Raw genomic sequence first — 23,504 nt, 5'->3', positions numbered from 1 at the left:
TACTAGAACCATCCAAAGAAACTGACAAGTAGAAAATCTAAAACCAGTAAGAGGAAATATTCTTTCACACAACATGTAATCAAACTGTGGAACAAGATTTGGTGTGGGCCACTAGTTAGTCCCTTTCAGAAGGGGACTAGATAAATTCCTGTTACAGGTCAGTCCATGACTACTAGCCTTGGAGGTATTGCCTCCAGCCAGAGGATCAGTCTGCCTCTCTACATACTAAATGCATGAGAACAACCATACTCACACCACTGGAACAATTGTGTGATCCACAGGTCGAATGAAATATTTTTATTTAGTTATTCATTTTATTTATTTATAGCTTATTTTATCCCAAAGATCTAGGGAGATCTTTGGTAATATATGAATTACTCTTTCTAAATCATAATCACTAGAAAGTAGTTTAAATAAAAGAAAATTTACATTTTTGCTGGAAAGCACACTATCCAGACTCCAAGTTAGTCTCTAGTATGGCTGGGTGAAAGTATATGTTTCTGTTTTCTTAAATATTACATTGCAGGTAGTCCTCAGTTAATGACCATAATTGGGACTGGAATTTTAGTTGCTTAGCAATGTGGTTGTAAAGGGAGATGTCATGTGACCGCATTGCTTAGCAACCTCAATCCTGTCTCTCCCCATTGCAGTCATTAACCAAGAATTGTGGGTTGTTAAATGAGTACCCACCCCAATCCAAGACATTCCAGAGTTGGTCCCTCCTAGCCCTGAGCCAGCACCCTCCCCCCACCTGCCTGTCTCCCGCCCCATCTATGCCCTTTTGGCTGCCCTGCACCCTGCCTTGGGCAAGCCTTGGCAAGCAGCAGCATTCACTCACGTGCCGGTATTCATTTACTCTCCCCAAGCGGGAGCCTCAGGGAGCCATGTGTTCTCCAGAGAAGCTGGGTCTGAAAAGGAAGACGGCAAAGGGAGCCAGGTGTTTCTGCTTTGGCCAGGGTAGCTGGGCACAAAAGGAGAATGGTTTGGTGCGGGGAACTGGGAGAGAAGGCACCTGGGGAGCAAATGAATGGTGGGGCATGAGCAAATGCTGCTGCGTGCTGAGGCTTGCCGCCGGGCAGGGTACAGGGTGGCCAAAAGGGCATAGACAGGGAAGATGGGGGAGTTGGAGCGCCCCTGCAATTGTAAATGTGGGCAAGCTGCCAAGTCCCCAAATTTTGATCACATGATCACAGGGGTGCTGCAAGGACCGTAACTTTGGGCACAGGTCATAAGTTCATTTTTACAGCACCGTTGTAATTTGAACAGAAGCTAAACAAATGGTCGTTAACTGACAACTACCTGTAATTTGTATTATTGGTATACTGCAGTGCCCTGAATGTGTTCTAAAGAAACTTAGAGCTAGTTCATATTTTTGGAATTTGGCAATATAACTGTAGAGGGCATAGGGAATGGCTTTGAAGGACAGGAGGAAGAGCAGCTACCAAGGCAATGATCAGACAAGCATGGCTTAAGTCCATCCCAAGAAACTAATTTGAGAAAACATCTCAGATGGGCCTCTCCCTAATTCACAAAAAGATAAAGTGAAGGAGGAAGGAAGCACATTCAGACTTGCAAGATTCTGTCATTGTAGCTAAAAGTAGTTTTAGACCTCCATGGCATTGATTTCTTTGTTTGGTCTACTTTATAGGGCTGACTGATAATCTTATAAATTATTACTGTCAAGTTTACATCTTTTCTTTTTTCAACAAAGTAGGGTTAGCTGCACTACTGACCTGACCAGTTAAGAGTCACTAAGTGCAACTTCTGAATAGGGATTTGAATCTAGATTTCTGTGATCAAAGACTGAATAATACATGTGAACATTAAATTTGCATGACAACATATCCACCCAAAGTTTCTATAACTCCTGTGAGTTCATTATATGGAAGGGTTTTTTTTATTTTTTATTTTTTTTGGAAGAAAGAAATGTGTTCTGGCCTTGGCATGTATCATCTCTGAGAGTTTTAAATCGGACAAATCTTGTCTGCTAATTAAATAATCTTCTTCCATAATTCATAAATTTGTTAGTTTACGATGAAAATATGCCCCTTCTTGGTCAGGGCTTCCCAGGAGGTGGCATGTGGTTGGGTTCAACTTGTGGTTAATGCCTCTTTGCAGGAGGCCATCCTTGGACCCAGCAATAACTTTCATCCAGTCACCAACCTCCTCTTTCTAAGGAAGGTTGTTGAGAGGGTGTTTGGCGCTCAGTTTCAGAGAACCCTAGATGAAGCAGATTATCTGGAACACTTTCAGTCTGGGTTCAGGCTGAGGTACAGTACTGAGATGGCATTGGTTTTTGCGGATGACCTCTGGAGTGCTTAGACTGACATAGTGGAACTGGCCTGGCCCTCTTGGAACTCTTGGCAGCTTTCAATACCATTTATAGTTTTTGCTTTCTGGACTGGCTCTGGGGATTGGGAATTGGAGACACTTTTGCAGTGGTTCTAGTCAGTGTTGATGGCAGCGTGGGGTGGCTCAGGCTCAGGTCTCTCACTATACTTTAACATCTATATGAAATCACTGGATGAGGTCATTTGACGGCACAGGGTGTGGTTTCATCAGTATGTTGGTGATACCCACTTGCACATCTCCACTCTTGACCAGGCACCTGTTGCAGTGCTGACCCAATACCTAGAGGCTGTGAGGATCTGGATGGGGAGGAACCAGCTCCAACTCAACCCTAGAAGACTGAGTGGCTTTGAATTTATGCCCTCCCCTCAAGGGTCTGCTGATGTGTTATCTTTGACTCTTGATTGGGGTACCACTTCCTCAGAGCAGGTGCACAATTTTGGGGGCCCTCCTGGATTTTGAGGAGCGGGTAGTAACTGTGGCTAAAGGGGCCTTTGCATAGATTCATCTTGTTGTACCCATCTCTGGATCAGGAGGCCTTGCTCACAGTGACTCACATGTTGGTCACTTCCTGGTTGGACTACTGCAATGCTTCCCCTTCCTAGTTGGATTGCTGGAGTGGGTTGCCCTTGGAGACCACTCAGAAATTACAGCTGGTCCAGAATGCAGTATCAGCACATGTAGAACCTCAGTTCACCCATATTACACCTCTGATGTGCGATGTGCACTGGCTCCCAGGTATTTTTCAGGTGGAGTTCATAGTACTGGTTATTATCTTTAAAGTTCTACATGGCATGGGGCCAGGTTATTTGTGGATCCTGTTCCACCAGATCAGATAGAGTTGGCACACTCTAGATCCCTTCCCTTAAATCTTGCCATCTAGGAAGAGGCCTTTTCTGTAGCAGCTCCTACAGAGATGGGTACAACAAGATGAATCTGGCAAGCCCCCACCCACTTAGCCTTCTGAAAGGCCATAAAGAACTGACTCTTCCCCCAAGCTCTGGGATAGGGTGAGCCTGGAACCTGAAGATGCTTGTGTTGGTTGCATCAAAGGCGAAGTGTCCAGTTTTTGGTTTTATTGTGTTTTGGTTTTACTACTGTGAGCCTCCCAGAGTTGTGTCTTTTAAAATGGATGGCCATATAAGTCAAACAAACAAACAAAGTTTCTGCAATTTAATCATACAAAAATGCATATTTTTTTTAAATGTTGTGTTCTTTTTTCTCTTCAGGTATATATTGTGGAAGAAAATATTGAATGACATTGGTAGTTGCAACCTTTGAAAATAAATGGCACAGAATTTGCCACATCTCTTCTAGAGAAGATGATTCATTAGATTTTCTTATTCTTAAGAAACGGCACATATCTTAAGATGGCAGCCCAGAGGATTCGTGCTGCTAATGCCATTTGCCTCTCACGATGCAAATCTGAGGGGACGCTGATAGATCTGAGTGAAGAATTTTCAGAAACCAGTTTTAGTTCTGTCAAAGGTGAGCTTTTTCTCTGTTAAATATAGATCCTATGTCATTCAGTCAGAATGAAAATGTTGGGAAGAGAATGGGGTATTATATACATATTGCAGATTCTACAGATCATACTATAAGTTGTTTACTATAATTTAGAAGCCAAATTATGATTTTGGCATGCTTCCTCTGCCCACTTCCAGGCTCGTCCCAAGTGGTTACTCCTACTCCTTTAGAGGATGAGTTCTCAGGGTATATTAATTGTAAATAAGAAGAGAAATTTGTCCTTTTTAGTAATCAAAATTCCAACCACCTAAGTTCTGATCTGATCTGGTTAGTTACCAGAGGTACAGGTTCGATATAGCTAATGAGCATTTTTCACCCATTCTTGGAGCTATCTCAACTAAATAAAGGCAGACTAAAGTCTATCTGCTCCCCATATTCTATACAATCAGAATAAGAGTTTGACCTCTCTAGATGGGAGTAGGGCTACCTTTCCTCATCAACCTCCTTTCTCAGTCACCCTTTTCTTTCCCTCCTTTGTTGTCCCCTCCATATTGCTCTTCTAGCAACTAAGTAATCTTCAGCTAGGAGGACTGCCTTAGTTATTATGCCTGGGTAGATTCAGACCCGATTAGGTTTTTTTCCTGGTTTGGTGCAATTTTTGCTGTTGGCCTTGATTGGCACTGAGCTTTCTGCTTCCTTGAAGCTGTTTATAGCCATTGATTTGTGGGCAAAATTGCTGCTGAGCTCTCAGGCTGAGTTCCCAGGTAGGGTTGCTGCTGAGCTTCAAGTCTGAGCTCCAAGCAAGTTCTGGGCAGTGTTGCTGCTAAAAGCCAATATTTAAGGCTTTGAAAGGCCAGAGGGTGGGGAAAAGAGAAATGCCTTCCCTTTCCTCTTAATTCCTTTTCTTCTCCCAGCTCAGGCTGCTTACCCTCTTGCCCTAGCAGTTGGGATAAGTCTTGCTGCTGCTGCTGCTGCTGCTGCTGCTGCTGCCCTGCTGTCACCTCCACTTCCATTGTGGCTTCCTTTTTCTTTCATCCTCTCTCTTCTTTGCCCTTCCTTTTATATAAAGGGCTTATGTGGGATTAGGTGGAGGCTAACCTGAACAGTTATATCTGTGAAAAGGCCAGGATGTGGCCAGACCAGCCAGTTGGGAGGCATGGTTAACATATGGATGCCAAGGAGTATGCGGATTAAGCGTTGCTGGGCTAGTTAGACTACTTTGACGTGGCTTGCTCTAGTCGTTCCAGTTGAACCCCTTTCCAGTGGGGAAAACTAGTGATTCTAGTCATGCTGCTCCAGCATGGCTTTGTGAATGAACAGAGGGAAAGGCCTAAGTATGCCAGGGCTGCTTGGCTCCTGTACTATTTGAGGGGGCTGGTTTGGGCCAGACTCATCAGGCCACTGTCACATGGCATTCATGAAGCAAGGAATAGCCATTTGAGCTGTGGCAACTACTGCACTGATTGAACTGGTGAAGCATCGACCTTTTGAAGTGGGAAGGGTCTATGTGAGGAGGCAGCAGCAGCCAGCTTATCAAGTTGAGCCAAGGAAAAACCTTGGGAGCTTTTTCTCCCTCATGTGTTTCTTTACAACTTAGGTAAGACAGATATGCTGTCTCCTTTAATTATGTTCAGTGATGACTTCTCAGTACCTCAGCCTTGAGTACATTAAGAGCTCTGTAAAGCTTTCAGTCTCAAGTTTACAATCCATCTCTTTGGCTTGCCATTCTTGATAGTAATGGATACAGAGAATTCCATAAGGGTATATTTTCCCCTTATCTAAATTACATTGAAGCATTGTATTATCATGCAGTGATTCCTGTTGGGCATTGCATTCTGTGCATTTTTCAACAACTGTGAAGTGCATTCTTTCCTCATCTTTTGCAAGAATAAATTACATTTCATATTCAGTAATGTGTTTGGCCTATGATTTTTTCCTTAAATCTGTTGCTCCCTTGAGCCTTTGTGGTAAGTCAGTTCACATATTGGAACATGGAAAATAACACATATAGGCTTCCTTATTGAATAAATCATCTGTTTCTAGGATAAAATCATTAACTTTTTTCAGTTTGGATCAGTTATTTGCAATCTGTATTTCTGTACAGGAAATTGTGAAAGAATTCTGAAGAGTATCCTTTTGATTTAAGGAAGGACAGCATGTTTTACAGTTGCTGTATGTTCAGATTTGGCTCTTGTTAGTCTACATTCAGATTTCCAAACTAATTAGGCAAATATTGTATAAAAATAATCATTTATATAGGGACAATTTGGTGCTTGTTTTGTGTGCATATGTCTTTGTCACTCTTGACTCCTGGTGACTGCCTGGACAGGTCTATGTAGTTTTCTTGACAAGATTCTCAGAAGTGGCTTACCAATGCCATCTTCCTAGGGCTGAGAGAGAGTGACTGGCCCAAAATCACCCACCTGACTTCATGTCTACGGCAGTCTCCCAGTTTCTAGCTTTTAAGTACTATACCAAAATCACTCTTACTTGATGCTTGCAAATGCAAATATATAGCAAGTATAGATTACAATTTTGCAACTATTCTAACCAATATAATAAAACTGAATCACTTCCTGGTCAAGGCAGTCTTATTTTTCCTATCATGTCTTCATTGCTTGTCAAAATGTCATCTGCTTCATCACAAATTCAGCACATTTTTCCAATAGGGAAAAATCCTACACATGCCTATTCAGAAGTCACGGACAATCCTATTGAGTTCAGTGGGATTTATACCCGGATAGTTGAACATAATCTAATGCCAGATAATCTTCTAGGTGATTTCTTGTACAATAATACTTTTCTCACACATTAACAAAAAAGATTATATAGTTTAACGTATTCTAGGGGAGCTGTATACTTGCTTCTAAATCCCAGTGAAGAAATTTGTAGATTAGAGATACATCCCAAACTTTTGGGGCTAATTTACATTTTATTTTGCAGGTGGGGACACTTGGGGAAAAAAAGGGAAAAAACTAGATGGGGTTTTTGACAAATGTATTGCTATTTAATTTAAATTACATGAAATAAATAAAATTAATGTGATTATCCCTGTACACTGGTACCTCGGTTCATGAACTTAATTCGTTCTGCGACTCTGGTCGCGACCCAAATTGGTCGCGACCCAAATCAAATTTCCCCATAAGGTTCAATGTAATTACGGTTAATCCGTTCTGAACCATGTTTTTTTTTTTAGAACTGCAAAAATATGAAACAAAATACAGTACGAAGAGAGAGAACGCTAACCTTGCTCGATGCGACTTCTGGCGTGGAGGACAGGAAGGCGGGTGGGGAGGCGGTTATTGCTTGGAGGGAGAGTCCCCCTCCCTACAGGAAGCCACGACCACGTGTCACGAGAGGGAAAATGGCTGCAGATCCTGTTCGTCACCCGATCCAGTGTTCGCGAACAGAGGCAAAATTTTGCAAACGGAGCTGTTCATGACCCGAATTGGTCGTGAACAGAAGCGTTCATGACCCGAGGTACCACTGTTATATATCTTTTGTCACATCAAGTACAATTTGATGGTATTTGAGGGAGGGGATTCTGGAAGGTACATCCAATTTTTTCAAGCTCCACATGAAGCCTTTGAGCCTCTAGTTCTGCATCCTGATTTAATAGGAGTGCTTCATTGTTTGGTGTAACTTCTTGTAGCATTTATTAGTTATGTCATTTGTAGTTTCTTATTTTTGGTCCACTATTTTCTTTGTAGTGCCTTCTCCTGGTGCCTTGATGGGAGATAGTCCTACATCATTTGGAACTGCAAAGGAAGTTGTAGCTATTAAAGACTATTGTCCAAACAATTTTACTACATTGAAGTTTTCCAAGGGAGACCATCTCTATGTCTTAGATACCTCAGGAGGTGAGTGGTGGTATGCACACAATACCACAGAAATGGGCTATATCCCATCCTCCTATGTGCAGCCTATAAACTATTGGAACTCTTCATTAACTGACAGTGGAATGATAGACAATCTCCTTGAAAGTTCTGATGAAGGAGCAAAAGAGCTGGACCTGCTTGGAGACTGGTCAGATGTGAAGTGGAACATAACTAAAAGCAATCCTTTTTTGAACAATACTCAAACTACTAACCCTTTTCTGAATGGAAATATGAAAGGAATGTCAGAAAAAAACAAAGAGGGTTCCCCCCGAATCACAGTGGATTTGTTACTGTTTGATACAGTGCCTACATATATAGGGTCAAGTTCTGCAGCAAATAGCAGTATAGGTAATAATCTTGATAAAGTGCCATCAGTGAATGGTGACTTTGAGCAACCAAGCAGACGAGACAATCCTTTTTTTAGAAGCAAACGCTCATACAGTTTATCAGAGCTCTCTGTACTTCAGGCAAAATCAGAAAGTCCATCTTCATCAGGTTTCTTCACTGGATTGAAATCTCCTACCCCAGAGCAATTCCAGAGTAGAGAAGATTTCAGAGTTGCATGGCTAAGTCATCGGAAACTAGCAAGATCATGCCATGACTTGGATCTGCTGGGTCAAAACCCTGGTTGGGGTCAGACACAACCTGTGGAGACCAACATAGTTTGCAAACTAGATAGTTCAGGTGGTGCAGTTCAGCTTCCAGATACAAATATTAATATTCATATTCCTGAAGGACATGTGGCTGATGGAGATACACAACAGATCTCCATGAAAGCTCTGTTGGATCCACCTCTGGAGCTCAACAGTGACAAATGCAGTACTATAAGTCCTGTGCTAGAAATTAAGCTGAGCAACATGGAAATCAAAACTCCCATTATATTGGAAATGAAAATTTCAGCAGAAGTTAACAATGACATTGTGAGCAAGAATTTTGTAGGAGTACAGTGCCTGCGGAGTGATGTGAAGGAAGGCCCATATACTCCAGTGGAACTTAGTTACTGCTGCGGAGACACAATCAAGATTCAGTTGGAGAACCTGGAGCCCTGCATGTATATAGCTGTTGTAGCCCAAGGACAGAACATTTCATATCCTTACACAGTTTGGGATTATATCAATAAAAAAGTTACAGTTGGGGTCTATGGTCCAAAACACATACATCCTTCCTTTAAGACTGTGGTTGCTGTCTTTGGACATGACTGTGCCCCAAAGACTCTTCTAGTGAATGAAGTTACACGTCAAGTACACTGTGCAGCACCTGTGGTGCTGCATTTGTGGGGAAAGCACCAGTTCTCCTTAGTAAGGCCACAAGACCTAAAACTTTGTATGTTTTCAAATATGCCTAATTATGAGGTAAAAGCCAGTGACCAGGCAAAAATGGTGAGAGGATTCCAAATGAAGCTTGGCAAAGTCAGTCGCCTCATCTTCCCCATCATGTCACATGATCCTAATGAGCTGTCTGACTTTACATTAAGAATACAAGTCAAAGATGACAAAGATATTATACTGACTCAATTCTGTGTGCAGACACCTCAGCCACCTCCTAAAAATGTTACTAGGTCCACTGGACAGCGAAGGTTTCTGAAAAAAAATGAGATTGGGAAAATAATTTTGTCCCCTCTTGCGACCACCAGTAAATATCCAGTTTTCCAAGATCGGACTGTAGCTGGTTTAAAATATGGCAAAATGCTGAAAACAGTAGTGAGGCAAAATAAGAACCATTATCTCTTGGAGTATAAGAAAGGAGATGCTATAGCTTTGCTAAGTGAGGAGAAAATCAAATTGAAAGGTCAGCTCTGGACCAAGGAATGGTACATTGGTTACTATCATGGTAAAATTGGCCTAGTCCATGCTAAAAATATTTTAATTGTTGGAAAAGTCAAGCCAAATTATTTCTTTGGACCTGAGCTTACCACAAGTATGTTGCTGGAGCAAATCCTGAGACCTTGCAAATTTCTTACCTATATTTATGCTTCAGTAAGGACTTTGCTCATGGAAAATATTAGCAGCTGGCGTGCATTTGCAGATGCTCTGGGATATGGGAATTTGCCACTTGCTTTTTTCTGTCGAGCAGAACTGGACAGTGAGCCAGAATGTGTTGCTTCTGTGTTGGAGAAATTGAAGGAGGACTGTAATAATTCAGAAAGTAAGGATAAGAAATCTTTCCAGAAGGAACTGATGTCGGTAAGTATTCTCACTGCCCAGTCTTTTAGCTTTTGGTTGGGCTAAGAGTGCAATTAAATGAATGGGGAAGCATGCATGTAACCATGAATAAACATGCAAGTATCAAGGCAGAAACCTACTGCTTGCTTCTAAAACAATTCAGCTAAAAAGAACAGCTTAAAAAACAACGTAACATTTATATTAAGCATTTTTCCTGATACTTGTCCTAAAGTTAGAATCACTGGAATCATGTTTTAGTAACCCTTTGAACAGTATCATCAACAAGAACTTGACTGTGGCTAACAAATTGAAAAGTACTATATGTCACTTTTTTTTATGCCTTCGAGTCAAGGTTGACTCCTGGCAACTACCGGGATTTGTCCCTGCAATTTTCATGGCAAGGTTTTTCAGAAGTGGTTTGCCATTGCCTGTTTCCTAGGGGTGATACAGAGTGATTGGCTTTGTGCCTAAGATTGTTAAGCAAAGTGGTCACTAAGGGAAAGTGCAACTGTGCTTATGATCTTCCTTCAGCTTTCCTTTACTTTACAGACCTGCAAAAGTCGTAACTGCAAGGATTGGTTGTAAAATTACTTTTTCATCACCGTTGTAACTGTGAACAGTCACTAAACAAGGCAGTTGCTAAAAAAGGACTACCTGTACTATAGCTGGCTAATGTCACTTCTCAGGAGTATAGAAAATAGTTTATGACATGACAGAATTGTGTTTACCATATGCCTAAGGGCTATATCAATCCCTTGAAGTATGCTTCATGTTGCTGACCTGCAAAAAGAACTGGCACTTGTTTCTAAGTAGCACTTTAATCACTACTGACAGTAGAAACTCTATGTATAACAAACAGCTGTTCAAGGCACATTTGCCCCAGCCCATCATTTTAGTCCAACCTGTCTCAACTCTTGCTGGTAGGAGGGTTTTTTTTAGCTTACACAGCAGCAATATGGGTGGCAAAGCATCTGTGTTTATTGCAGATAGATAGATAGATAGATAGATAGATAATAAATATAATCATATTAATTGGCTGTATAAATTAAATAAATCAATCTGCAGATTCTTGCTCAGCAGGTCTGTGTAAAATAACTCAGAGCCTTTGGGGGAAGCCCTTGCAGGCTTAATGTATGACTTTGCCATTCCTTTGTGCTGGATAAAGTCGCTAGTTCCCATTCTTGATTGGGCACCAGAAAATGTGAACTAGCGACTTTATCTACTACATAAATCACAGCCTGGGATTCTTTGGAATTTTGGGAGACTGAGCAAGTGAGTAGGGCCCTCTATAATTGGAATTTTGCCATCTGCAGGCTCAATCTATGCCCCTCCTGCCTTCTTGGGGTGGCCAAGCATGACTTGAGCTGCTGGTTCCAGGACATTATCAGTGCTTCCCTGTTGCCTACTCTAAAAGGGGTAGTGGTGCACTCTCTTGAAAAGGTCTTCCTTGGATCCAGCTGTTTTTGAGATCATACTATCCATTTCCAACTTTCCCACCCTTGCAAAGTGACCTTAAGGTTGTGGTAAATCATCTACAAAGGAGCCTAGATTAAACTGATTAATGGGATCCTTACTCTAATGGAACCTGCCCATTTGAATAGATAATCAAGAGAGGTTCTCCTTTACAAGGTATAGACCAGTTGACAGGTCTTCTCATTTACAGCACCTTCTCTATAGAATCTCTCCCCAACCCCCAGATTCAGATGGCTTTGACCTTGCTGGCATTTCATAGACAAGTCAAAGCTGTTTTGTTCCGGCATGTGTTAAGCACTTAGATTAATTTAGGAGTAGGTGTCTGTAAGGCTTACTGACATTATTTTAATTGTTGACTGGTGTGGGTCTTCTGGGCTATGTGGCTGTGTTCTGGAAGTTTTGTTTCCTAACGTTTCGCCAGCACCTGTGACCGGCATCTTCAGAGTGCAGGAGCACAGGCAGGAGCAGACTGCACTCTGAAGATGCCGGTCACAGGTGCTGGCGAAACGTTAGGAAACAAAACTTCCAGAACACGGCCACACAGCCTGGAAGACCCACACCAGTCATCGTATGCCGGCCGTGAAAGCCTTTGACAATACATTATTTTAATTGTTTATATTTAGTTTCCATTTTTGTCTTGACTTCATTGTCTGTCAGAACTAGAGCAAATTATGAATATTGTCAAATAAATTAGCTGCTTTACCACATGCAGAATAGTGTTTGACCAACTATTGTCTATGCCCAACAGTCATCCAGGGAAACAAAGTATGCAGTCTGCACATTAGAAGCAACATGCCACTTCTTTTTTGTAAGGCTGCTTTTAGGAGGTGCTTTCCCAATTGGAAGTGCCCTGTGGGAATTAGGGCACAGCTGTAATATTTAGAGTGCAGTCATGTACTATTGAAAAATGAATAATATTAACTCAACATAAGAAAAAGAGCCAACAAAACATAATGTAGTGTTAGAAAGCAAAGACTGGGCAGAATTATTCAGAGTTACTGAGAAGACATGACAAGAAGCAACGGGATTAAGTTACAAGGAAATAAATTTTTGATAGAGATCAAGAAAAAATTCCTAACTGCAAAAGTTCAGTGATGGAACAGTCTGCCTCAGGAGATGGTGGAGGTGTTCAACCAGAGGCTGGATGCACTTCTGCTAGGGATGCTTTAGTAGAGAGTGTCTGCACTAGGCAGGAGGTTGGAACCTTCAAGGTAATGCCCAGCCCTTACATTCTATGCTTCTTGTAAATTCTTAGTACAGAAAGGCAAACATGACCAAGAGGTGGGATGAGTGTCCTGACTGAAATCCAGCAACAGAAGAATATATTTTGTTTAAAAGAAACATAAGCAAACAAAAGGGAGAATTGCATTGTATGTTAACATATAAAGGAATGAACTTGGTAATACTGTAGAGAACATTTGGGTTAAAATAAATGAACAAATTAAAGCAATATTAGTCTCTACAATTGCCCACCCGACTAAGGAAATGTGGATGGTGCTCCCTAAGAGCAGTTGCAGGTCTTTCAAAAAGGCATAATGTTGTAATAGGGGACTTTAAATGACCCCAGTATCTGTTGAGAGACAAACTCTGCCAAGCATGGTTCTTCCAGGCAATTTCTGACTTGTCTTTCTCATTCAGAAGATGGAAGAAGAAACAAGGGAATCAGTTATCCTTGTCTTGATCCTAACTAATAGAAAAAAAATAGCTGAGGAAAATGAAGATTTACTGCTGAAACTAATGCTGAGTGTAATCAAATACATCTTGGTCAAAAGCAGATTTTAATAAACTTAGAGCAATGATAAAGTAGGATTCGTAAGAAAAGCTCTAGGAAATGCAATTCAAGGGGAGTGGGAATTTGCATTTTTGCAGTACAGATAATCCTTGACTTATGACCATTCGTTCAGCAACCATTCAAAGTTACAACAGTGCTGAACAAATGGTGGTTATAATTGGCCTTGGAGTTATGGCCCTCCCAGCATCCCATGGTCACGTGATTGTGATCTGGGCACTTGGCAACCCATTTGCACTTACGACTGGTTGCCAAGTACCCCACTCAATGGGATCAATGGGGAAGTTGACAGGGAAGGTTGCAAGTCACTCCCCCACCCGTGCACTCTCCCCAACCCATATAGTGCCTCTCACACACCCTCGCATACCCCTTCCCTGACCTGCATAGCACCTCTCGTGCACTCCCATGCACCCTCCCCAACTGGCACTGCACCCTCCACAACCCATGCACCACCTCATCCTCCCACACCCTCCCTGACCCACACGGTACCTCTTGCACACCCCTACACCCCTCCCCAACCTCCCCTGCACTCCAACTCACCACCTCACTCCTTCCCCCACCTGGCAGCAGCCAGTTACCTGCCAGCCTGGGACTTGCAGCTTCCTGACTATGATTGTGGGAAGCCAGCAGGAAGTTGTCTTGCCTAGTGACCATGGGATGGCATCACATTGCAGGGATTGCCGTTGCTAAGTGATATGGTCACACTTTACAACTGCATCACTTAGCAATGGAAATTCCATTCCCAATTGTCATTGTAAGTTGAGGAGTACCTGTACAGTTTTACTGCTGAATTATTCCCACCTTTTCACCTGGGCTGTTCCTTTTTCACATGTGTACTGTTACCAAACTATTCTTAGTTCTATTCCTGTGCCTTTTTTTCAGGAGGTATAGGTGACATATTAGCGCACTACGATCACACACTTTCCGTTAGGTTGGGCTAAGATACAGTGATGGGGCTAAAGTAACCCAGTGAGGTTCCATGGCTGAAAGTAAACTTGAACCTGGATCTGGTCCTAGTTCAAGTCCAACATCGTAATTGTCTCAGCTGTAGTATGCTTGGCGTACAGAGCAGTGATAGAATCCCAAAGGCCAATGACTTTAAATGTTCCACTTTTCTCCTTCCAACTCCCTGCCAGCTTTGCTCAGAGAGGTCCCCCACAATCACCCAAAAGGCCGAGAATTGGGCAGAGATTAGGACAGGAGGGGATTCCATCAAAAGAATTAACAAGAATTTAAATTACTCTTTTGGTGGGAAAAAAAGTGGAAACAGAAGGTAGGTGAATATGGCAGACTACTGTCAGCAGAACAAGGGTTTGCTCTGCCAGTCACCTTTTTACAACTTTACTATAGCTTCTCATAATAAATTTGGGTCATAAACTTATCTTACAGTAGGAGAAAGGTGTACTATCCCTTTTATTTGTATTACTCTGTGTGTGTGTGTGTATTCTCTTGAGAAAGAGCAAGACACATTTTTTTTCTATCCGATTTTGAACACTAGATCCATCCTAGATGGGGGCTGTTTTTGTTTTACACACATGGAACCACTGAAATAATCCACACCAGTATTTTTTAAGAATAAAATTATTTGAAAGTTCTGGAGTGAAATTTTGATTGTGCATCCAGCAGTGTGGGCTATAATTAATTGTAAACTGGTTCAAATTTTGTTTAATGGGAAGAAATATTTTAAATGAATCCAGTCCATTAGAGAAATATAGATTCAAAGTCTATGCCAGCAAGAATTGTGCCAGTCTTTACCTCTGTTGCCTGAACTTCAGCTGATCCTAAGAATAAACTCTGGAAGTGATCTGCAAGTGATCTTGCCCAGTATATGATTCCACTATTAGCCCCAACACTTGGCCATCTAGCCACTGTTTCAACACCTCCAGTAAAGGAGAGTCCACCACATCCAGTAGTTCAGCAGCTACTGCCATTAGGAAATGTTCTGAGATGTCTATCCAAAAATCTACTGTACTTCCTTGTAATTTAAACCCACTGTTTCTTGTCCTGTCATCTGGAACATCTCTGAACAATTCTGCCCAGACTTTGGCTTTTTCAAACTACATTATGCTGGGTTGACTTACTAAACTTTGTATCAATCAGCCTTCTTAAAGGTACAAACTGGTAAATTATTCATTTTTCAATAATGTGTGACTGCCACTCTTAGGATTGTGCATATTCTTTGCTATTAATGTAGTAATGAATTTAAGAAAAGTGTATTTGTATAATAAGGTATATAAACAAAACAAGCGTGTGTGGGTGTATCTTGCCAATTATCAAATTTCAACAAATTCTCCAGAACATCATTGACTGATCTGGTCTTTTCTCTTTTCTCAGGCATTATTGAAAATGGACTGTCAAGGCTTGGTTGTCAGGCTAATTCAGGATTTTGTTCTTCTGACTACAGCTGTAGAAGTGTCTCAGCGCTGGAGGGAACTTGCTGAGAAATTGGCCAGAGTTTCTAAGCAACAAATGGATGCCTATGAAGCTCCCCATCGGGACAAGAATGGTGCAGTAGATAGTGAGGTAAATATATATACAGTATATCATGGGGTATGTTCAGGCCATACTGGAAGACTGCATTAATACAATAACTTGGAAAAGGAGTTTTATACTGTGTTCAACTGATTTTTCCCCCTCTTAAAAGACAGCCAACCTAAAGAATCTAGCAATCTGTGTTTTGTGGTCACTGCAGTGGAAAAATATAGTCATTCTTCTAAGATCCGCAGAGATTTTATAGTAATTGGGAGATGCTGGTGTGATCATATTACAAGTCATGCATGCAGAATGGATCAATTCAACACACTCATGTTTAGCAGGAATAAATCATTAGACTGATTACAATATATAAGAACAACAGCATGACTTGAATAACTTTCTATACTTGCAAGAATAGGAAGGCTTTATTTTTTACATGCTTCTTTCCAGCTGGCACACAACAAAAACAGATATCAAAAACGAATATACAGGAGCAGGCCCAAACTTCACATCCCCCAAATGCTCTTTCCCAGAGCTAGGTTTTTCACATCCCTGCAGTAATTAATTGGGGAGATAGTAGTCTGTATATATGAAGGCCAGCTGTTCCACAGGAGGAGAACCATAATTGAGAAGGCCAGACTACAAGGGTCCTTGCAGGTAGAACTCCCTTGGTGACAAGATCCTTAAAAGTCTTCTCTCCCTATTCATTCAGGATAGGCTGATGCATTTCGGAGCAGGCAATCTTGAAGATAGTCAGGGCACATAGGGCTTTAAAAAGGTAATAACCAGCACTTGGAAGTGCACTTGGAAGCTGACTGGCAGCTAATGTAGCTCCTAGAGAGATGTACAGATGCAAATCTAGATGTGACAATCACTACCAGACTGCTGTTTAAGCTTCTGGATGGTCTTCAGTGGCATCCCCATTTAGCACAAATAGCAATAATCCAATTGTGTGGGGACAAGAACATGAGTACGCAACTCCTACTGGTCTAGAAAATATTGCAAATGATATGCAAGATATAGTTGTGCAAAGGCTTTTCCTGGCCACAATGTCTGTCTTCTGCTCAAGCAGGAGCCACAAGTCCAGGAGATCCCCCAGATTGCAAACTAGCTCAATATGAGGGAGTGCCACCATCCAGAACTATGTATCAACCATCTCTGGATTTATTAGGCCTCATACCCACAGCCACTCTGTCTTAAGGTTCAGCCTAAGTCTGTTCCTCCCCATCCAGACCTAACTCTGATAGATTGGGGCAGCCTATAAATTTCATAAATAGACATGGTAGGAAATGGTGTTAAAAAAAACAGTGTGGTAGCACCTTTTAATAACATTTGTTAATTGAAAAGTTGCTACCAGATTCTTTCTGATTTTTTTACCACCATATAGAATTAGTGGTAAACAGTCCTTGTTGTCTTTGTTAATGTTGGTTTTTTGTCTGACAGGCAATGTGGAAACCAGCCTATGACTTTATGCTAACATGGAGTAATCAGATGGGAGACAGTTACCGTGATGTTACCCAAGAGCTGCACATTGGTCTTGATAAGATGAAGAATCCTATTACAAAACGTTGGAAACATCTCACTGGCACCCTCATTTTAGTAAATTCCTTGGATATACTACGAGCAGCTGCTTTTAGCCCACAAGAAGAGTATGATGATTATGCAATCTGATGGGGACTTTAGCCTTGTCAGTTCTGGTTGCTATTTGTTATTAATCAATTCAAGAAAAAGCTGTTCTGAAAAGCCGAAGTTTGGAGTATGATCCCTGAGCTAAAAACTTAGATTTTCTCTTCCCCTTTGCAGAAAATTCCAAGGCCATGGTCTTTTCTATATTCCGTAGTGGACAACTTTTAATATGTTTAAAATTGAACTATTTTAGACATTTGGAAGTACCAGACTGAAAGCTGAAATCATTTTGATAAAGACATTGTCATTTTTACATAACATGGAAAACAGTTTCTTCCTTTTTAAATTATCACTTTGAATCATTAATATATAGAAGCACAAATATAATGTCTCCTTGTGAGGATCTGGATTATTATTATTGTTACTGTTACTGTTATTCTGAGAATTGTCTTTCAATCAGTTTTTATTTCAGCACCTCTTGTGATCCTGACAATGATATAACCATTCTGTATGATTTCTTTTTTTGTAAACTATTTTTGTGAGAAAGGATAGCCACACCTTTTCAATTTAACCCAGAATTTAGCACTGTGTTCATGTGAAAGATGTGTTTCACTCTTGTATGCTTTAGATCTATGTCCAGATAAGCAAAACAAATTTGCCCTAAACAATTTTCATTAAAAATAAATAAACCTTAATGAATGCCATTTATGGATAGAAGTACTACCTCCCTACATTACCCCACAGTTTATCTAACAGTAATGTATATTTGTCTTCTCTAATAGCAGATGACTCTTCAGAAGTTTACAGTGTTGGGCTGTATTTAAAAACATGGAAGATGTTCTGTTTTTCTTTGCTCTTTTGGGGCTGCATCAGTTCAAAATTGGAGGCTGTATCTCATAATTAAGTCCTGCTATATAAAAATAAATATACCACATAAAAATTAGGCCAGAGAAAAATCTACATTTGAATTGTTTTTGTGATCTAGACAAGGGGTCTCCTTTAAAGGGAAAAAGGTTCCATTATGTGTAGGCATTATGTGCAGTTTTTGAAGTGTACTTAACCTAGAATATAGATTTACTAAGTATTAGGCCTATTTATAACTGGGAACCTAATTGGCCAAACAGAAGTGCTTGACTTGACAGTTGTTTGTTCATTTGCAAGTTCTAGGTCAATATTGGTGTTGGCAATATATGTTGTATGATATGTAGAATTAATATGGGCAACCAAGAATTGAAATGGCATCAGTTCTGGGGCTTCATTTAACCATATAAAGCTATATTTAAGTAAATAAATCCAGTTGTACTGCTTTCAAGTAAAAGTTTTGTGAAACCACTTCCAATATATTTAATTTGGGAACTTTTTTTCATTTTGTTTTTTGGTGGGGAGAAATTCTGGCTGAATGTTTAGTTCTTATGTAAAATTTTTCTCATATTGTAGAAAATATTAAATATTTCCAAATGATGAGGTGTTTTTAAATGTTTTATGTTAGGAGAAGGGACATGTCTCTGTGTGACCCCCAGAACTTACCAGACTTACCACTGACATAAAATATGGTGCAAAAGTCTGCCTTGATGATTATAGCATTCAGTTCACTTTAATATTGTTCAATATTTTATTTTAATTTTTGTTATTTATTTTAATTTAATTTTTTTTATTTTTCCCACCCCAATAAAATTTGTGTGTATTGTACACATAACTTGCATGTATCTTGTATGCCGCACATATATCATGTGTTGTTTTTGCCCACTTTTGTATACAATTTTTTTTTTTTTCAGACAGAACTTTGAGTCTGAGATTGTGGCTAATATAGCTTTTAAATTTTCTCATCCCCAAAACGATTTTATTCCTTGGAATATTGCCTTCAGCCAATTTAGATTACCCAACGCTACTTTTTCTATTTGGGAATTCAGAGTTTCATTAAATCAGAAACTAATTTGCCAGAAAAGAGGTTTTCATCCAAGCTTAATTCAATTCAATTAATTCAATTAAAATTTACTTTTAAAAAGTAAGTGTGCCCAACTCTATTTATTCTATTCAAGCTCTGTCCAATGCAAACCAGTTTAAATTTTGACATAAGGAACTGAAAAATGTCTTTGCAAGCTTTCATATTATTTGGGTTTTTTTTCTCCTTTTGTACACAGTCAAAATCAGAGTCCCTGTTTTTACATCAACAACTATCATGTGGCAAGTTTATCACAAAAAAGTTTCATAGATTCATTATGAAGCTGCTGAGCTGGATTTCATTGTAAAATTAACACCATTTATCATGGAGACAACAGTTTGTGATAACCAGCTCAACTGTGTAAGAATGAATTACACCCAACTACTGTCTTGTTATTGATCATTATCTGTCAATTCTTTTACCTCTTTACTTTATTATTTCACTTCCAATAAGGGAAAAACTCTTCCATGCATATGCTAAAGTGGATTGTGACCTGTGAAGGTTCATGCAATAACACATTTGTTCTAGTCAAAATTGATTCACATGAGATAGTAAATAAGTTTGTGGTACTAATGGACAAATTTGCATATTGTGTGGCATAAAAAATGAGGGTTAGAGAGCTAGAAGTGTTATAGGAACAGAATAAACACAAACTGATTCAGTTCAATATCGGCTTCTTTTACACAGTGTTACTCAGATTGAAGCTAGGCCAAGGAATGTTTAGTATCTCTATATGTACTTTTTACATTTTATACATGGTGGTGTAGGATATTCTAGACTTATACACAGATGACAGTCCAGGCTTATACATAAGTACAAATGTTGTGGTATTGGCAAACTTCAAGCTGGTGTTCCTGTACTTGCAGGAATGGTCTTATTCTTCCTCTGGATCAGTGTGAGCAGTGCCTCTGTTGGCTAGCAGTCTTGGAATTTGTAAGCAGAACTGTGGGTTACCAGATCTGGGCTGCAACAATCCAGACAAATGCTAGACAGCAACCAGGGAAGTTTTCTGTATCTGCTGCCAAAATATGGGGCCGCTAAGTTTTATGGACTCAGTAACTACATAACTAGTAGTGGCATTTTAAAAAAGCAGAATTAGAGCCAAAGCAACTAATAGAATTTTAAAACAAGGCATACGTTATTTTTTAAAAATGAAATTAAACTACAACTTCTATAACTGCTGGGGTGGGGGTTGCACTTTTGCCATTTTTGTGAAACTGCTTCAGATCTTGTACAAATTATAATGTAAAGACTAACAGTATCCCCAAAGAATTGCATTATTACCCTGTTGAATCTACAAAAGTCTGATCTTATTAAGGTGATTGGTATTTTTTCTGGTTTTCATTAAAATGTACTTACCAGAGTTGGTATATTGTTCAGCCAAATAAGTATCACCTTTAACATATATGCTACAAATATTTCACTGTATTTTTTTAAATGCTTGTCAAAAACCATGCAATTAAAATATATTTTAACACAACTTTGTTTCACTTCATTTCATGGAAGTTTGATTCAGGTTCTTTTTAACTACTTTGAATCAAAGAGTAGTTTGTCCTCTCAGAGACAGGTTTTTACTCTTGTGAAAACTGAAAGTACAAGAAAACACCATCCCTTTTGTTGAATGGTCTTGGTCCAATTACAACAGTTTGGCTTCCATCCTCCCAACTTTCTCTGAGTTCAAGGCTTTATAAATAAGTAAATGGAACAAATTACATTACAGATCAGGTGATATCAGGGTTCATAGTAATTAACTTCCCAACTGTGGACTTGTGCTGGACTTTGGGATTGTGAAGGTTGGCGTTGAGCATGATCACGCAAAAGAGGACATAACAGGTATCTGTAAACTGAAAGATCTCTGGTTAGCATCATACAATCAATCTTTTGGGCTTCTTCTGGTAATCAAAAACTCCACAGGGACTGCCTGCTTACACTGGGTTAAGGTCCGTAAATTACTGCAGATCAACAAAGGCATGGAGCACAGCAATATTAAACTACTCCCTTTCCCCAAGGGAGTCTCCAATGGCTGTCTTGTTGAGGCTGTCCCCTTTATAGAGGAAGCAAAAGACATGTGGAGCATAATAGTTCATTTTCCACCAGGAATTAGATTCCTTTCTGGGGATTCATCTTGAATTTCTTCCACCCTGTCTCCATCTTCTGTTTCTCTATAGAGTTTTACTTCTGTCATTGGCCTCCAGCCCCTCCACCTCATTCATAGCTTTGCTGAGTTCATCTTGCAAGTGTTGGATTTCCACCAGGAGCTCCTGCTTCAATCACTGGATGTTCTCCAACTCGAGTTCATCCAGAAAGGTAGCCCTGAACTACATTTTTTTCTATTTGACATTATTAACCAGAGTAAGTGCAGGATTTATGGATCACAGTATTAACATATGTGATGTCTTTTAATTTTCAGTACCAAACTGCAGTTATTTCACATAAAAATCCACTTCTAGTTTTGTTCCATTTTAGCAGCCACTGTAAGGTTGAAAGGAGACTTAAGGTTAAAAATTCCTCCGAAGTTTCCTGTTAGTGTGCAAATTCAAAACTTACAAGCAAGGGCCACTGTGGGGTTGGGCTTAAAGTGCTGGACTAGGAGCAGGGGAGACTCAGGATCTAGTCCACCCACACCCAAGGAAGCTCAGCCGTGTGTTCTCAGCCCAACCACAAGGTTGTTGTGGGGAAAAATAGGAATCAGGAGCACTGGGCACACACTTTTGAGCTCTGTACAGAGAGAGAGAGAGAGAGAGAGAGAGAGAGAGAGAGAGAGAGAGAAGGGATTTAAATAAATAATCATCCCATGTTTATTTGAGAGTCATTTTGGTATAGGGGTTAAAGCCACCAGGCTAGAAACTGGGAGACTGTGAGTTCTAGTCCTGCCTAGGCACGAAGCCAGCTGGGTGACATTGGGCCAGTCCCCCTCTTCACTGCTGGTTTTTGACAAGCAAAGTCAAGGGGAAGCTGGCAGGAGATTGTAAATGGTCATCATGTGATGTTGCACCTAACAATTGCATGGGATTTGCTTAACAACTGCAACTGGAACTGCCAGAACAGCCACTGTGAGTCAGTGTGGTCACATGACATCATTCTTTACGACCATGTCGCTTAGCGATGAAGTTCCCAGTCCCAATTACTGTTGTTAACCAAGAACTACCTGTAGTTCATTGTTTAGGTCAGTCACTTGATACCTTGTTATCCATAGCTATTGGTAAAATTATTTAAAAATATTGAAAAGTATTGAAAAGCTCTGTATCCAAGTAAAAAAACTAAAGCCACAACTCTTCGTTTTTAAAACTGCAAGCATGAAATTGTCAAATTGTCAAAGGCTTTTTCTGCACCAAGAAAAATTGTAACAACTTTCTTGTTGTTTTTTACTTATCTTGTTGCTAATGTTCAGAATGTGTCTAACAGTATCATAAATTCAATCTGGTCAGAATGTATAATTTCAATTTAAAAAACCATTTATTCCCTTTTTGAGTATTGCCCTAAAGAGCTATTATAAACTGATGGATTGAATCTTTCCTTTTTTTATACATAAATCAAAGCGATAAAAGCTTCTTTCCATGAGGAGGGAAGTTTTCACATTCCTAATTCATTACTTGAGTTAAAGGTTTAATCAAAATTTCTTGGAATGTCTTATGGTTTATTACAGAAATTCCATCAGATCCTGGAGCTTAAAATTAATTGTATTAATTATTGTATTAATGTATTATTTTCTGAATCTTTTTCTTTTCTTGATTTATGACTTTATATTTTAGTTAATTAATTATTAATTAGAATATAAAGTCATAGATCAAAAAGAAAAAGAAAAAAGATCAAGAAAATAATATAGAATATCTCTTAAAAACTTATTCATACTCTAAGTAAGCTTATAGTCAGGTCCAGTAACTGTCACTGCAATGGCACAAAATGTGGCTACCATTCTGGAAACTTTGCAATCCTGGTTGTTTAGAATGTAATGTGCAATTGCCATTAATCTAAGTAGTTTCTGATAAGAGGGAAGGTTATCATCCAAGGATAGTAAACGGGGCATAGCAGAAGTACGGGCACTGCTGTTTTCACTTGAAGTCTACGCAATACATAAAAATAAGGAAAACCATGAAATCTTCCCAGCAATTCCATTGCTGGAAAAGCATCCAAGCATGTTAATGTCTTCCTATGTGATTGGACAAGTAAATAATAAGAATATTTAAGGATGGTAAAGGGAAAGTGCAAGAGTTCATGATGTGAAATATTAATTCTGTTTCTTTGTATACCAAGGTCAAAGATTTTCTGCTTGACCTCTCTCCAGGCTCTGTCCAGGCCCAGCATGGACAGGGTGGGGTGTGAGAATATTTTGATTTGATACA

At 39.8% G+C, this 23,504-nt stretch overlaps 1 protein-coding gene across 7 annotated transcripts in view; it reads left to right on the top strand.

Moving 5' to 3' along the window:
- SH3BP4 (SH3 domain binding protein 4) overlaps window positions 1-18,537 on the top strand; it is a 46,064-nt gene extending 27,527 nt beyond the window's left edge. For 5 of the 7 annotated variants that reach the window (XM_007440330.3, XM_025174471.2, XM_025174472.2 and 2 more), the window contains 4 exons: window positions 3,579-3,837; window positions 7,527-9,877; window positions 15,453-15,641; window positions 17,037-18,537. In XM_007440330.3, coding sequence (XP_007440392.1) covers window positions 3,720-3,837; window positions 7,527-9,877; window positions 15,453-15,641; window positions 17,037-17,264 — 2,886 coding nt within the window. In that variant the 5' untranslated portion in view covers window positions 3,579-3,719 and the 3' untranslated portion in view covers window positions 17,265-18,537. Of the gene's footprint in view, window positions 1-3,578; window positions 3,838-7,012; window positions 7,297-7,526; window positions 9,878-15,452; window positions 15,642-17,036 lie in introns of all 7 variants that reach the window. The other 2 variants (XM_088132809.1, XR_015794538.1) reach the window with 2 other exon arrangements.
- Window positions 18,538-23,504: the final 4,967 nt, after the last annotated feature.

The sequence above is a fragment of the Python bivittatus genome, unplaced genomic scaffold, assembly GCF_059951505.1.
Source record: "Python bivittatus isolate LINGU-HERP-01145 unplaced genomic scaffold, Pbiv_v1 ctg000020_np1212, whole genome shotgun sequence".
Classification (NCBI taxonomy): Eukaryota; Metazoa; Chordata; class Lepidosauria; order Squamata; family Pythonidae; genus Python; species Python bivittatus.
Note: the sequence above shows the minus strand (reverse complement) of the source record. Positions and strands in the feature narration are given on the sequence as shown.